The 14,006-nt window shown below is 39.9% G+C and overlaps 1 protein-coding gene across 1 annotated transcript; it reads right to left on the minus strand.

Moving 5' to 3' along the window:
• Window positions 1–272: 272 nt before the first annotated feature.
• Window positions 273–734, minus strand: LOC121374624. The gene has a single exon (XM_041501730.1). It carries the CDS (start codon window positions 732–734, stop codon window positions 273–275), a length of 462 nt encoding a protein of 153 aa, XP_041357664.1.
• Window positions 735–14,006: the final 13,272 nt, after the last annotated feature.

Consider the following 14,006-nt stretch of genomic DNA (forward strand, 5'->3'; position numbering starts at 1 on the left):
TAGCAGAGCCTAAGAGACCTTTGTGAATTAGGCCCCTGGTATCGCGGTTTCCATTGACAAATACACAGATTGTGGTTTTTGTTAGGACAGGAGTATAGGATTTATCTCCTTCTTCATGGCAGGACTGAGCTGCGACAACACGGCATACCAGAGCTTTTCGACGACGTCCTGTTTGTTGCCTGTGTTCACCGCCAAATATGTACAGTTTTTTCTTTTCGGTGTAGCACTTGAGACCTAGATTTGAATTTAAGGTCATGTTCGAGCGAATGTCCTCATGCTTCACGTTCCCAACCTTGTCGGGGAGCAAACCCGTACAGATACACGTCATCCACCCAGAAGAACGGCGTTAGAAATGACGCTCTGTACATCGGTCGGATGATGTCACGCGATATCAGCACGAGGTAGCCGTTGCAGTAGTTGGTCGGGTAGTGGGAGTAACCGCGAAACCAGTTTCGATTTGAATTTGGGGTGAAAACTTTTCCAGGAGAATAAAGACATTGAGAAACATGTCGTCGTCTACTTTGACAATCATCTCGGCTCTGCTGACAGAAGTCCTGAGTCCACCTGTACGCCAGCAACGCCCCTTGTGGGTCAGGTTGTGGTAGGTGTCCAAGAATTCCCCTGAACAACGTCGCGTAGACGATACTTTCGTTCTCTATCAACTCCTGTGTGGCTTTCACTTTTGTCAGACCGAACAAAAACACTATCCTTAAATTGATCTTCGTAAAACACATTCTTGTTTGCCCAAGTCTCCCTCGAATTATTCTACGGCTCTCTGAAATTCTCCGTGGCACTGTGAACAATAATTAAGGAACTTCAAATTACTCATGGCTGTTGTACATACACTGGGATTGTTTATATCACGTATGGGGAATTCGACGTCAGTGGATACAGCGTGCGTTTGGTACCTTACCCAGCATATTGTCCCGTTGCACTCTGTCACTTCTCCGGATTCACTACGAACCTCTTCTCAGCAGCTCGGCAAGTCTTTCGGAGATTCCGGAATGTTTAATACAACGTCATAGCTGCCGTCGTGGCCCCGTCCTACTTGTCTCAACAGCACTTTTCAGGACAACCCCGGTGTTGTTGAATATTTTCAAAGCCAGCAATACTACGGTACTTGAAATGCTTGCAACGACGTAGATGTAATAGAAAACGGGCAGCATCAGTAGCCAGAAGGCGGAGTCGAGTAGTTAGATGAACTCCTTAGAACCTGAAGTTTTTCAGGTGCTGTATTATGATTAGGCTAAACGCCATACCGCTTTCGTTTTAGTGATGGCTAAGAGGTTTTGCCGTCTCTCTTCCTCTCTCTCATCTCTCGTATTGCTGTTCTGCTGCTGCTTATTCTAAAACCCATTCCTTCCATTGAATTACATAGAATGGTGCCTGCAAAAAAATAACAAGAAAAATCAATTATCATGTAGGAACAAACATCTAATTCGTGTCATATAACATGTCTGACGATTTGAATTTGGAAGTGTGGGAAGATGTGTGAAAAGGCATTAATCTCCTGGGGGCTACGAGGCCTTGAGATTCCTACTGGATTGGTCTTTTAATCGCGCAGTTTTGAATCGCAAACGCAATTGGGTGTATTTTTGTGATTTTTAAAACTTTCAATATTACGTGTTTGCTGATGATACGCTTCAACTCTTGTCAGGAAGGATGACACATCGCTGTTACCGGCATCTCCCTAGGAAAGGGGCGGTCGCGTCCAAAGGACGAGCACTAATAGTGGATCTTCGAAGCAATCACGAGTGCCTAACGCGGTCCTTTCGACTCTGTCCTGTGCAAGATACGATTTTGATATCGTAATACGGTTGTGTCGTTTATCAGATTTATATTTCAGTCAAACTCAAGGTTGCTTCACAGCGCCAAATCAATCCCCACTGACAAACATTTTACAATAACAGCAGTGTTATGACGGTGGCCCGGCCGCGTGGCGTAGTGGTTAAGAAGCCATGCGACTACAGCTGGTAGGGTACCAGGTTCGCTAGCCACCGGTACGTCGCTCCAACCCCAGAGCGCGTTCTTAAGGGCTCAATGGGTAGGTGTAAGGGCCACTACACCCTCTTCTCGTCTCACTAACCTACTAACAACTAACAATTAACCTACTGTCCTGGACAGACAGTCCCAGATAGCTGAGTTGTGTGCCCAGGACAGTACGTGCTTGAACCTTTAATTTGGATATAAGCACGAAAATAAGTTTGAAATTGAATGAAATGAGCGGGTGGCTCAGATCTATATAACAATTATACAATGCAAAAAATCCATATATTTGTGTAAAGCATAATTCCAGAAACGTATTATGATGTAAAATGACAACAGAGATTAATGCTTTTGGGAATAATACAAGTGAATGGTTGCTGATCTAAGACATTAACCTGGGGCCTAATTCACAAAGGTCTCTTAGGCTCCTGCTAGACAACAAGCATCTCTTTGCAAGTCTTTTAGCACTGCACCTGCGAGATCGCAAAGTTGGCGAGAAGTTTATTGAATTAGGCCCCATAATCGAGCCATTACGTAAATCCCACTGCGATGCCCTATTTGTGTTTTGTGTTATCTCTTTTAACAAAACTGCTATCTAATTATTGAACGCATTGAACACTTTATTTCGTCTTTCGCTGTGTTCTTTAGTCTTTGCTTTGTTTCTCCTCTTTCGAATAATATTTATTTCTGTTCATATTTCAATTGCAAAAATATAATAACTATTCGTTACCATGATGTATTATGGAGATAGGCTTAGTACAGAGAGCTTGGTTGTACAACTTGTGCTCTAATCCATTTGTTATTTTAAAAACCCAATAAACTATGTTTCAATCATAACCGATTCATGTTGAATCACTTTAAATTACTACTAATGTGTGTTCTAATTTTGTTTTGTTTTTTGTTTTTATTTTTTGTTTGGGGTGGGGTTTTTTTTTTTTTGGGGGGGGGGTTGGGGGGGGGGGGTTTTTGTTGTTTTATAAATATAACAGAACCCGCTTTCAACATTACTGACTTCTTTGTAATGTTTAAATTTACAAAGTACCACGGTCAAGGCCCTTGCGACCTCAACCAAGAATGCGGTATTCATTTAACCTACCTTTGCGACACAAAATACAAAGTTTTCAACTATTTAAAGGGACATTCCCGAGTTTTTGCTGCCAATTTTAAGATGGTATTCGACTATTAAAATACTTTTTTAACCGGACGTAATAACTATCAAATTAATTTTTCTGCATAAAAGTTAGTGGCTGTTATAAACCGTGTTTTTTGAATCGTTTTCTAATAATGTTACTAGGTTAAATTTCATTTTTATTTTCGTATACAAATTATTTGAAGACCAAAATCCAGTTTGGGTTCTTCAAAATATTAAAGACAACCCGAAAACAATTGAAAACCAGACAAATGATTTTAAACAAGAAATATTTTAATATTAAGTTTTTTAATGTGAAATATTTTTATTAGGCGGAAACATTTTACAATGCAGCCAAACCAGGAATGTCCCTTTTAAAGATTTGTCTGTTTTCCTTTTACTTCCCCATCGAGGAATGAATAAAAAATTATCCAAACTGTGGAAGGGAAGCCATTCTCACTAATTTTGGGGATAATGTTTTTTGTTCATATCCAGAAATCGGAATCGGAACTATTTTCTCGTGCCCCTACCCAAAAGATTCAGGGCACGCCCCAACCAGGGATTCCTGTTCTGGCACGCCATTCCCACGGTTTTCCATGAACCGTAAAAGAAAATTACCACTATTTAAGGTTAAATTTTTAAACAACTTTAAATAATAACATTAAAAGTTTCATTTTTATTTTTTGAATTTGTTTTTGGTTACAACCAATAACGTCCGTAAACAAATTTACTAATATAAATGACTTTCCTGAAACATAATTTTATATTCCGTCGAGAATTGAAAAAATTCCCGTTTTGCTACGGTAGAACCAATGGGATGACGTTATATGTAATGAATATAACGGAAATTTAATTATGACGATAATATAATTTTATCGTTTCCCATACTTAAATCCTTTTCTTATTTCCAATAAGGTAACGTTTACCAACAAAATTTAAGTAACCAGGGTTTTCAACTCACACATTGGGCACCGTTTTATATAAAAGAACCGGCCTCGGTGGTGTCGTGGTTTGGCCATCGATCTAACAGGTTTGGTTACTGGGGTTTTCGGATCTCGTCGAGGATGGGGATTTTTTAATCCAGATTAACCGACTCCCAAACCCTGAATTGAGTGCAACCGAAGGGCGCAATGGGTAGGTGTTAAACCCACTTGCACCGACCAGTGATCCCTAACCTGGTTCAGCAAAAGGCCAATGGTTTTGTTGCTATCCCTGCCTAGGGAAGGCAAATAAAAGATCCCTTACTGCCGGTCGTAAAAGAGTAACCTATGGGGCACAGCGGGTTTCCTTCTAAAAAAAAAAACCGTCTCAGAATGACCAAATGTTTTTACGTCCAAAGCCGAGAAAAGATAAAAATCAAATGTACTTTGTGGCGGTTGTTAAAAAAACAAACTTACTTTTATATAAAAAAAAAATCGGAACCGACGGCAATTGCCGTCCTTGGAATTAAAGTTACCAATAGGGTCCCGGGAGCCCGCCATTACTTGTGCCACGCCACGGATAAAAATTACACAGTCTTAAAAGTCCTAACGCAGAAAATGTATATCCTTGGGTTAATTTTATTTTTTTATTCAGTATTAACCTTTTGAACGTGAAATATGTCCACAACAACAGAAATAACCTTTTATTGCTTACACAAACGCTTTTAAAAACATTTCCGTTATGGGCCTTTTCCACCGACGGCCACTTTTTTAATTCCGAGCCTGAACATGAAATTTAAAAATATTTAAAATGGTTTCCTTAATGTTTATAAAAACCTTCGTTATATATATTTTTTATTTACAGAATTGGTTTTAACCCCCAATGGAACCTAACTGGCGTGGCTGTGGAAAGGTTGGGGGGCCATGGGGAGGGTTATTCCAACCCAAAATAGCTTTCCTTTATTCCCCCACATTTTAATTTGCACGTTGCCCCATAACCACAACCCACCACCACCCACCCAACCACCACCGCCACAAAATATAAAATCCCGTCTAGCCGTTCCAAAATGTACTTTATTGGCAAAAAAAAAGTTTGAAGTTTGTTTTTGGTTTAACGACACCACTAGAAAACAGATTGATTTGGTTAAATCATCGGACTATTCAATGTTCAAAACATTTGGCAACTCGAAAATACAGTCCTTCAAGAAGAAACCGCTAAACTTTCTCCCATTATAGGATGGATCTTTTTATGCCCAAATCCCACAAGCGGACAGCACATAACCAAGACCTTTTGAATACAGTCGGGGTGGCACTTGCCGGGAAGGAGAAATAACCCAAATGAGCCCGGGCCCCAACGACGGGGACGTCCTAAACACCGACAACGCACCAGGCGAGGCTTTTACCAAGGATACGTTGTCCAACTGGAAACGCCAACCCCTCGGTGGCGTCGTGGGTTAGGCCATCGGACACAGGCTGGTAGGTACTGGCGTTCGGAATCCTAGTCGAGGCCAGGGATTTTTTAATAATTACGACCCAAAACCCTGATTGAGTGCTCCGCAAGGAATCCAATGGGAAGGTGTAAACCATTGGCACCGACCAAGTGAATTCCATAATGGTTCCAAACAAAGGCCATGGTTTGTGCTAATCCTGCCTGTGGGAAGCGCAAATAAAAAATCCCTTGGTGCCTGTCGTAAAAGAAGTACCCTAATGGGCGACAGGGGTTTCCTCTAAAAACAGGGCAGAAATTACCTTGTTTGGGGGGGGGAGGGGTCCAATTAGCCCGTGAAAAATAAAAAAAAATCCCTGTGCTCTAGTGGCTTCCGTTTAAATAAAAACAAACCTTTACTTTACACTTTAACTGTACGGCATCGAAATAAAAAACTATATTAAATTTATAGGGAAAGACAATAATATTTTAACAAAATGAAACATTGTGACCTATTCTACAATGGTTTTTTCTATTGTAAATGTTCGGTTGATTTTAATATCACAAAAAGTCCCCGAAGTATTTTGAGGAAATTTGAAAGCCATATTGAAGATCTGAAAAATAAGGGAATCTATAACTGTCTAGAACGGTCATTTAGTAGTTTTATCCCCCTTCCTGTGCAAAAAACAAAAAGAATGTCGGCGTCGTGGTTTGAGCCCAATCGGACATAAAGCTGATATAAAGCCATGACAATAAGTTGAAATGAAAGAAATGGCTAGTTACAGTACATGTCCAACGACACCTTACCAAACTACGGCTATTTGTTGTTAATTTTTTAAATAATGAGAAACAAAAAAGATGGTATTTGTTTTAAAGGGAACACCCCTACTTGGTAGTGGTTTAAACCATCGGACTAAAGGATGGGTTTCCAATCCCATGGTATGTGATACTTTTTATCGTCGGGAAGGGGCGAGACGGCCCCAGTGGTATAAGCGTTCCGCTTATTGCGCGGTCGGTTGGTCGATCCCCCGTCGGGGACATATTGGGCTATTTCCGTTTCTAGCCATTGCTCCATAACTGGTGTAACAAAGGCCGTGATAGTTACTACCCGTCGGGGATGGGCAATATAAAAGCCCCCTTGCTGCAATCGAAAAGAGACCTGAAGTGAGACTTGGGGTTTGCCTCCAATACTGTGTGGTCCTTAAACCAGTTGCCTGACGCCCTTAACCGGAAATAAAATGTTTTTGATGCGTCCCTTTTAAATAAAAATTCATTCCTTCCCTTCCTTCCTTGTTTATTTCTGTGAGGAAAGTGCATGTTTGTTTCTTTTGCTAACGGAAAAATGTTCTTCCATGCTCTGACCCCTACTGACCCATTTTTCCGTATTCAAATAACCAAAAACCCGCAATTTAAAAGGGACCGACCCTAGTTTTTTAAACACTAAGGCATATTTTTTCAACCTAGACCCCTAGTTTCAGTCCTAAAAAGGACAACTAAGTTCGGTTTAATTTTACAAAACCTGTAAACAAATTTGGATACAACAAAATGAGAGAGAGAAACAGGAGTCTGTTGATGTTGAAAACCCCTTAAAAAAAATAGACTAAAACCACGACCCCATTAACCGTTTTACTTCTCCGACCCCATGCTTTTTTTAAAAATATGAAAATTCATTTTAGGGTCTTAGAAAACCCAAAAAGGATGGACCAGAAACACTTCGGTTGTAGAAATGGATAATCTAAAAATAAAAATTTAAGTAAAGTATGATTTCATTATCAAAAAAAACGGCCCTAATAGTAAGACAGCTTTAGGGTTTTAAAAAAACTGGGTAATGTCCCTTTAAAACGAAATGCGCGGTGTGTTCAAAAGGGTTTGGGTACTTCCGGACAGACGAAGGAATCCAGGGAGGTGTAACGTTCGCGAAACGTCCCGCAAATTACTCTCCCTTCCTTGAACCCGGTTCGGGATCGTTAAAATATTGAAATGTTTTCAAAAGTTATAGAAAGCTTGAAATCAATATTTTCCGTTCGGGAGCTAAACGAACATTTGGACGGTTTGTGACTGCTCTCTCGGCCAGAGATACTATTAGCTAAAACCCGGGAATTGTTGCCTACCAGCGGGTAAGTAAAGTAAAAGTTTGTTTTTTATTTAACGACGCCACTAGAGCACATTTGATTTTTTATCTTATCATCGCTATTGTGACGTCAAACATATGGTAATTCTTACACCGTTTTTTTTAGAGGAACTCGCTGTCGCCAAATAGGCTACGCTTGTTACGACAGGCAGCAAGGGATCTTTTTATTTGCGCTTCCCCCAGGCCAGGATAGCACAAACCAGGGGCCTTTGTTGAACCATTTTTTATGGATCACTGGTTCGGTGCAAGTGGTTTTACACCTACCCATTGAGCCTTGTGGAGCACTTCACTCAGGTGTGGGAGTCGGTCTCTGGCATTAAAAAATCCCATGGCTCGACTGGGATCCGAACCCATTACCTACCAGCCTGTAGCACCGATGGCCTGCCACGACGACCCACCGAGGCCGGTCCTAACCAACAAGTAGAGTATTTCCCCCCGCTCAATTACTAACCCCGACGTTAACGTAAGTATGAAATCGTGTCCAGTTTTTATACAGATAAATAAACAAAAATCCAGCTAAATTCTTTATTTATTTTGCGTCACTCGTGGTTTACTGGATTGAATAACTGTCATAGTCGAGCAAATCGATGGCGTCAAGTTACAAATCGCAGTTGCTGCTAACTTAAAGAACCCTATAAACGATCCGGTCATCATATGTGACTAAGAATACATAAAATAATACCACTTCTGTTGAAAAATATTAATAACATTGCTTCATGAATTGATAGAATAATCCTATTTTTTTTGGGGGGGGGGGGAAATTCATTAATATTTAAAAAACAATCCTATTTTTTTGGAAATTCATATAATATTTAAAAAACACAAAGTGTCAATTGACAGGATTTGAACCCACTGCACCGATTCGCATTGCATTTAACAGCGCGCAAGTTTAACCGCTCGGCAACAGGGACATGCACATTTTTTTTTTAACGACACCACTAGAGCACACTAATGTTTTGTCATCGGCTATTAGATATAAACAAATTAGTAATTTTGACACAGTGTTAGAGAGGAAACCCGCTATATTTTTCCATTAGTAGCAAAAGATATTTTTATATGCACCATCCCACAGACAGGATAGCACATGCCACGGCCTTTGATATACCAGTCGTGGTGCACTTGCTGGAACAAGAAATAGTCCAATGGGCCCACCATCAACACCACCATCACTCCCGTTATCATCATCATCATCATCATCATCATCATCGTCATCATTATCACCATCACCACAACCACCACCATCATCAACATCATCCTCATCATCGTTGTCAATGTGGTGGTCGTTATATTATTATTATCATCCTCATCCTCATCATACTTACGTTTTCAACTCTGCATTGGTCGATGTTTTCCTTGAAGCAGACGATAAACATACATGTTATTGTCACGTGATCATACCCAGGAAAGGTAAATATTTCAAATGGCTTCGACCACCAGCTTGTTCCGTTTCCATTTTCCAAAACGATCGGCAAAGATTCACCTTGACAGCTAAAACATTTAAACAATTATTTTTTAAGTCGTGTAATATATATTTAAACATGCTGAGTAGTATAGAATATTTTGAACACTTTTATTAACGGTCACTTGTATGTATGTGTATATATTTTGAATATTCCCTTATGTGTGGCCACTTAAGGCAGGTTTGACTGTATATATTTCTAAATTATGTTGTCTCTGTCATCATTCATTCTTTTTTATTACTAGCTACATACAAGCAAATATTTGTGTAGGCCTACTATTCACACCGATCACCAATTTTACACTGATTACCAATTTAAAGCTCTAGTTGAACCCCCCTCCCCACGAACAAAGAAGTATTGTTTTTAAATAAACATTTTAGTCAAAAACAGAATTATATTTGAGACATACCTCGCTTCCCCCATCCCGGAAAATATACAAAAACCCCACTCCAGTAAAGGATCTCCTCGAGAACGAACGAGAACGAGAAAGAGATTTACGTGCACATTCAGAGCAAGCTGTTGTAGCACACGCCTATCCTGGTCACAGGGACCGGCCTTGGACGGTTCCCTCTGTCCAGGACAGGAAAGAGTTGGGGGAGGGTTAGAAAGGACGCCTGCACTGACAAGTGCAAGGGAGCACCAGCAGTCCAATGTTGGTGACAGGCGGGGTGTAATTGGTGCTATGGAAGTTTGAAAAGTCCCGTAGGATTAAGTCAAAGAGGAAGAGGTGCGCGTTTACATGGAGGAAATTTGGCGCAATTTTGATGGTCGTTCTAATTGAAAAAGCGAGGAGAGCCAATAGGTTTTGCTTTTAGTAGTCCGAAAGTGGCTCTTTAGTAGTCCGAAAGTGGAGGATCTCCTCGGGATTGTCTGTCCTTTTATAGACGAGGCACTGGAAAGAGATTCGTGGAATCATCCAATATTTTGCCAAATCCCCATTCCACTCTGCATTGTACTGAGGTACTGCCCTGGGCCCTGTTCCACGACGCAATCTTAGCACTAAGATCACCTTAGGTGACTAACTATATTATGTACTTAAGGTGATGTTAACGCTAAGATCACTTCATGGAACGAGGCCCTGGTCATATGTTACAGTTTTATCGTGGGCCCCGTTCTGCGAAGTGATCTTAGTGCTAAGATCACGTTAAATACATAAAGTAGTTAGGACGGGGTCCAGATTTGTATCTAGCTTAGAAGGCGATATATTACTGTACCCTTATTTCTTTTTCTGTGTCTCTACACCAGCACCCGCAGCCTAGTTTGCTTACGCTAGGTACTGTCATATATAAATATGTGTTATTTAATATATTGTAACTGATTAACTCTGCAGTTTATCGGATGGCCAAGAAGTTCTATTAATCAAAAGCGCCGGAAGATGGCAGTTACCGGAGTAGGTCATATATTAATATCATATTCAGTGGAGGTGGAGATTGCCTTGTTTTGAGTTAGCTATAGGGGACAGTACCCTCCCTTGCTTCTGATGTCACGTTCATATATTTAAAAGAGCCAGCTAGTTTTAACACGAAAATCAAAACATCGTTCTGTCAGGATACACCCCAATACCCGGTACCTAGCCTAAAATATGTAGGGTGGCAGTACAAGACGAATTAGGCCACAGTAACTGGTGATGAGAATCGGTTGGGATTTCATCATCGATCATCCGTTATAACCGGTTTACACCAACCGATCAACTTTCGATTACACAATCGGTTTGAATTATATGAAGATAAGAAGGATTTGATTTATAAGGGCCAAGCAACTATTGCTGTGTTAACCGGAACAGACCCTACAGATCGTTATTTTTACCTTTAATAACTATTTAATACTTTTTTCTTTATGTACACAAGGAATGAAACCACAAGCCCAACATATCAATCTCAAATCCATCATCTAAACTGAAGGAACAATTACAGTCAACATTTTCCTCGACAATCGATGAAGGAGTCTAATAATTAATCGATCATCACATCGGTAAAGCCCAACCGATCAATTTTCCATTATAATCGACCATCGGAACATCACTAACAGTAATACAGGGTCTTCTCCCAATAAAGTAAAAGGTCACTTCTAAGCTAAGAAAGGCATTAGGTATTTAAAAAAAAATAGGGGTTAAAACTGCCCCCTTGGCCCCTTCTAGGGAGGACACTGTTTTCAATAATTACCCAAATTGGTCCATTAGTTGTATGGACTCTTTTCCATCGTCTGTGGCAACATGGCAGGTGTGTGGAGATATCGTCTGGACTCCAATTTCTAAAACATAATAAATATATTAGTAATAACAATAACTCGGAGGTATTCCAGAGGCGGCAACCTTTTATTTAAAGAGACTACCCTAAGTTTGGTGCCATTGTACGATGTTTCCGATGAGGCCCGCAGAGCCTTTTATAACGACTGACATTACATATTAATTATTACATTTCCTGGTTTGGAAGATCTATACTTGGTTAATCCTTATGTGTGCAGTTGCTCATTCTGGATTTTACCTCCCAATAATATCATATGTACGAAAAAAACAAACATTTAAGAGGCATGGACTCTGGTGGACGCCAAAATAAACTGAATTTGATTATGTCAGAACAAAAGAAAATATGAAACTACACCCATCCTACAAGTGAAGAAAGCAATGAAAGTGACAGGGAAAAAAAAAAAATAACGCAGTATTTTTCATTCTGCAAGGACTACAGTACTATATTGAAGTATATGTTGCCCAAAAAACAAAACAAAAAAACAAACAAAAAACCAAAAACAACAATCACATTTTGTCAACCTTCCTACGCCTTGGTCCCCGATCGAGTTTCATCGTCCTGTCAGTCAAACATTGAGGGTGAATAACAACGCCATATTAACTACCGCAAGTTCAGAGGCGTCCGGGTCCCATTTTTATTTGGTGTTTGGGTGGGGAGGCCGACTGAATTATTACCCGAATTTAAACGAATACCCGACTCCTGGATGATATTTATTCTTTAGGCATTACTGCCAACAGCTATCTAGGGAGGCAAACGAATCACTACGCATTTGTACTTATCTCTTATGGATTACAACTATATTGGGGTAGAAATGGTTTCATTCCACCTCAATTTAGACCGAATATCTCTATCGGTTTTTGCCCGAATTTGAGGATTTTGCTCTGAGGGAGTACATTTTATTCGGTAACTCACCGTATCCCCAAGCGTAAACCAACTTTGTTTTAGCCGCAGTCAGAAATAATTTGTCGCTTCTCAACGTGTTAATTTGTATGCGGTATGCTTTGTGGAGTGTCGTTTTGCAAACACGACACCCTTCACTTGTGAGATGACTTTTATCGAGAAAGAGGTAGAAGGAATTTTATATGGCATGGTTTTATTGCACTGATTTCCGCTGAAAGCAACCAGCATAACGCATGTGGTACACGGTCACATAACACAAATATTGGATAAACCGGTTACGTATATAATAGCAGCGAACACTCATGCCCAAAGAATGCAGATCGGTTTACACAAAATATAACTTTTTTATGTTTAGTTTTCTCTTGACGTTGTCAACATTTAGTTGACGAAACGTTGAGATTTTAAATTTGTGGTTTGAAACAGACACTTTACTTTTATTAATATATAACTTTGACCTGAACATTCTCGATTGTTTAATCGTGAGGGTCTATCGTACTACCACCCACCCACCCACGCACCCCAGCACATCCGTCACCTTATGAGCCTATGGTCCTTTACGACGGACATAATAAAAAAAATCGAGTTCTGTAGCTCTGTTGGAATAAATAAAAGTAAAACAAATCTAATGAAAACGACATATAACTATAATCTCTCTCTCTCTCTCTCTCTCTCTCTCTCTCTCTCTCTCTCTCTCTCTCTCTCTCTCTCTCTCTCTCTCTATATATATATATATATATATATATATATATATATATATATATATACATACATATATACAGACAGACATACGTGTGTGTGTGTGTGTGTGTGTGTGTGTGTGTGTGTGTGTGTATTAGACCTTTGTGAGGTAAATTGCACCCCCCCCTCTCTCTCTCTCTCAATATATATATATATATATATATATATATATATATATATATATATATATATACACAGTAGAATCTCATTGGCTCGAACACTGTCGGTGCATCAAAATCTGTTCGACCCATCGGGTAGTTCGAACCATGCATTCGGCCGTTATCGGGTGTTTCTGTAACACAAAAAGCAATCGGACAACTTCGCATATTTCCATAAAACCGGCTTGGGCAAGATGATCCTATTGACTCATGAGTAACGAAGTCGCCGTCAAATGTTGGATGAGATATATAATTGTAACAATTATTTATCAGCGTTAATAAACAAATACGATTGACACATTTATATAATGGAGAATATATAAAACTCCATTCACAGTCGTGTCGTCATTAGAGCTGGAAACAAACTTGGCGTGACGGAAACAATTGGCTATTGTTTTGTGTGTCACCTGCATCAAATACATTGCATCCAGTACCGTAATTAGCACGTCTATGTTTCTGTCTGCTATATGGAGCTGCTTCATGATAGCAAGTTGTTTGTAGGGGCTTTTCAGGTTGTTTATCACGCCTTGGTCCATGGGCTGTGTTTGACTGGTTGTGTTAGGTGCCAAAAGGATCAGCTCAATAACTTTCAGACGTTTTTTCTACCGTTAGGCTGCATCCAGGTCGATGAAAAATTCCTACATAAATTTTTATATATATATATTTCTTTGCATAGACTTAGCTGTTCGAGCTAAATATATTTAATTTTACAGTTCGGACCAATAAATCGGTTCGAGAGAAAGCTTCTGTTCGACCCTAGGGGTACTCGACCAATCAGCACCAAAATAAAAGGGTTTAATAGAGAGAAAAATCGGGACTTTGTTCTTGGTTCGAGAATACCGGTAGGTTCGACCCATCGGGTAGTTCGACCGAACCATTCGGTCAACATCGGATATTTCCGTAACATCAGTT

The sequence above is a fragment of the Gigantopelta aegis genome, chromosome 6 (assembly GCF_016097555.1).
Source record: "Gigantopelta aegis isolate Gae_Host chromosome 6, Gae_host_genome, whole genome shotgun sequence".
Classification (NCBI taxonomy): domain Eukaryota; kingdom Metazoa; phylum Mollusca; class Gastropoda; order Neomphalida; family Peltospiridae; genus Gigantopelta; species Gigantopelta aegis.

Excerpts from the sequence above, each read along its gene's own strand:
- LOC121374624 (XM_041501730.1), bottom strand. The coding sequence starts at position 734 with ATGTGTTTTACGAAGATCAATTTAAGGATAGTGTTTTTGTTCGGTCTG.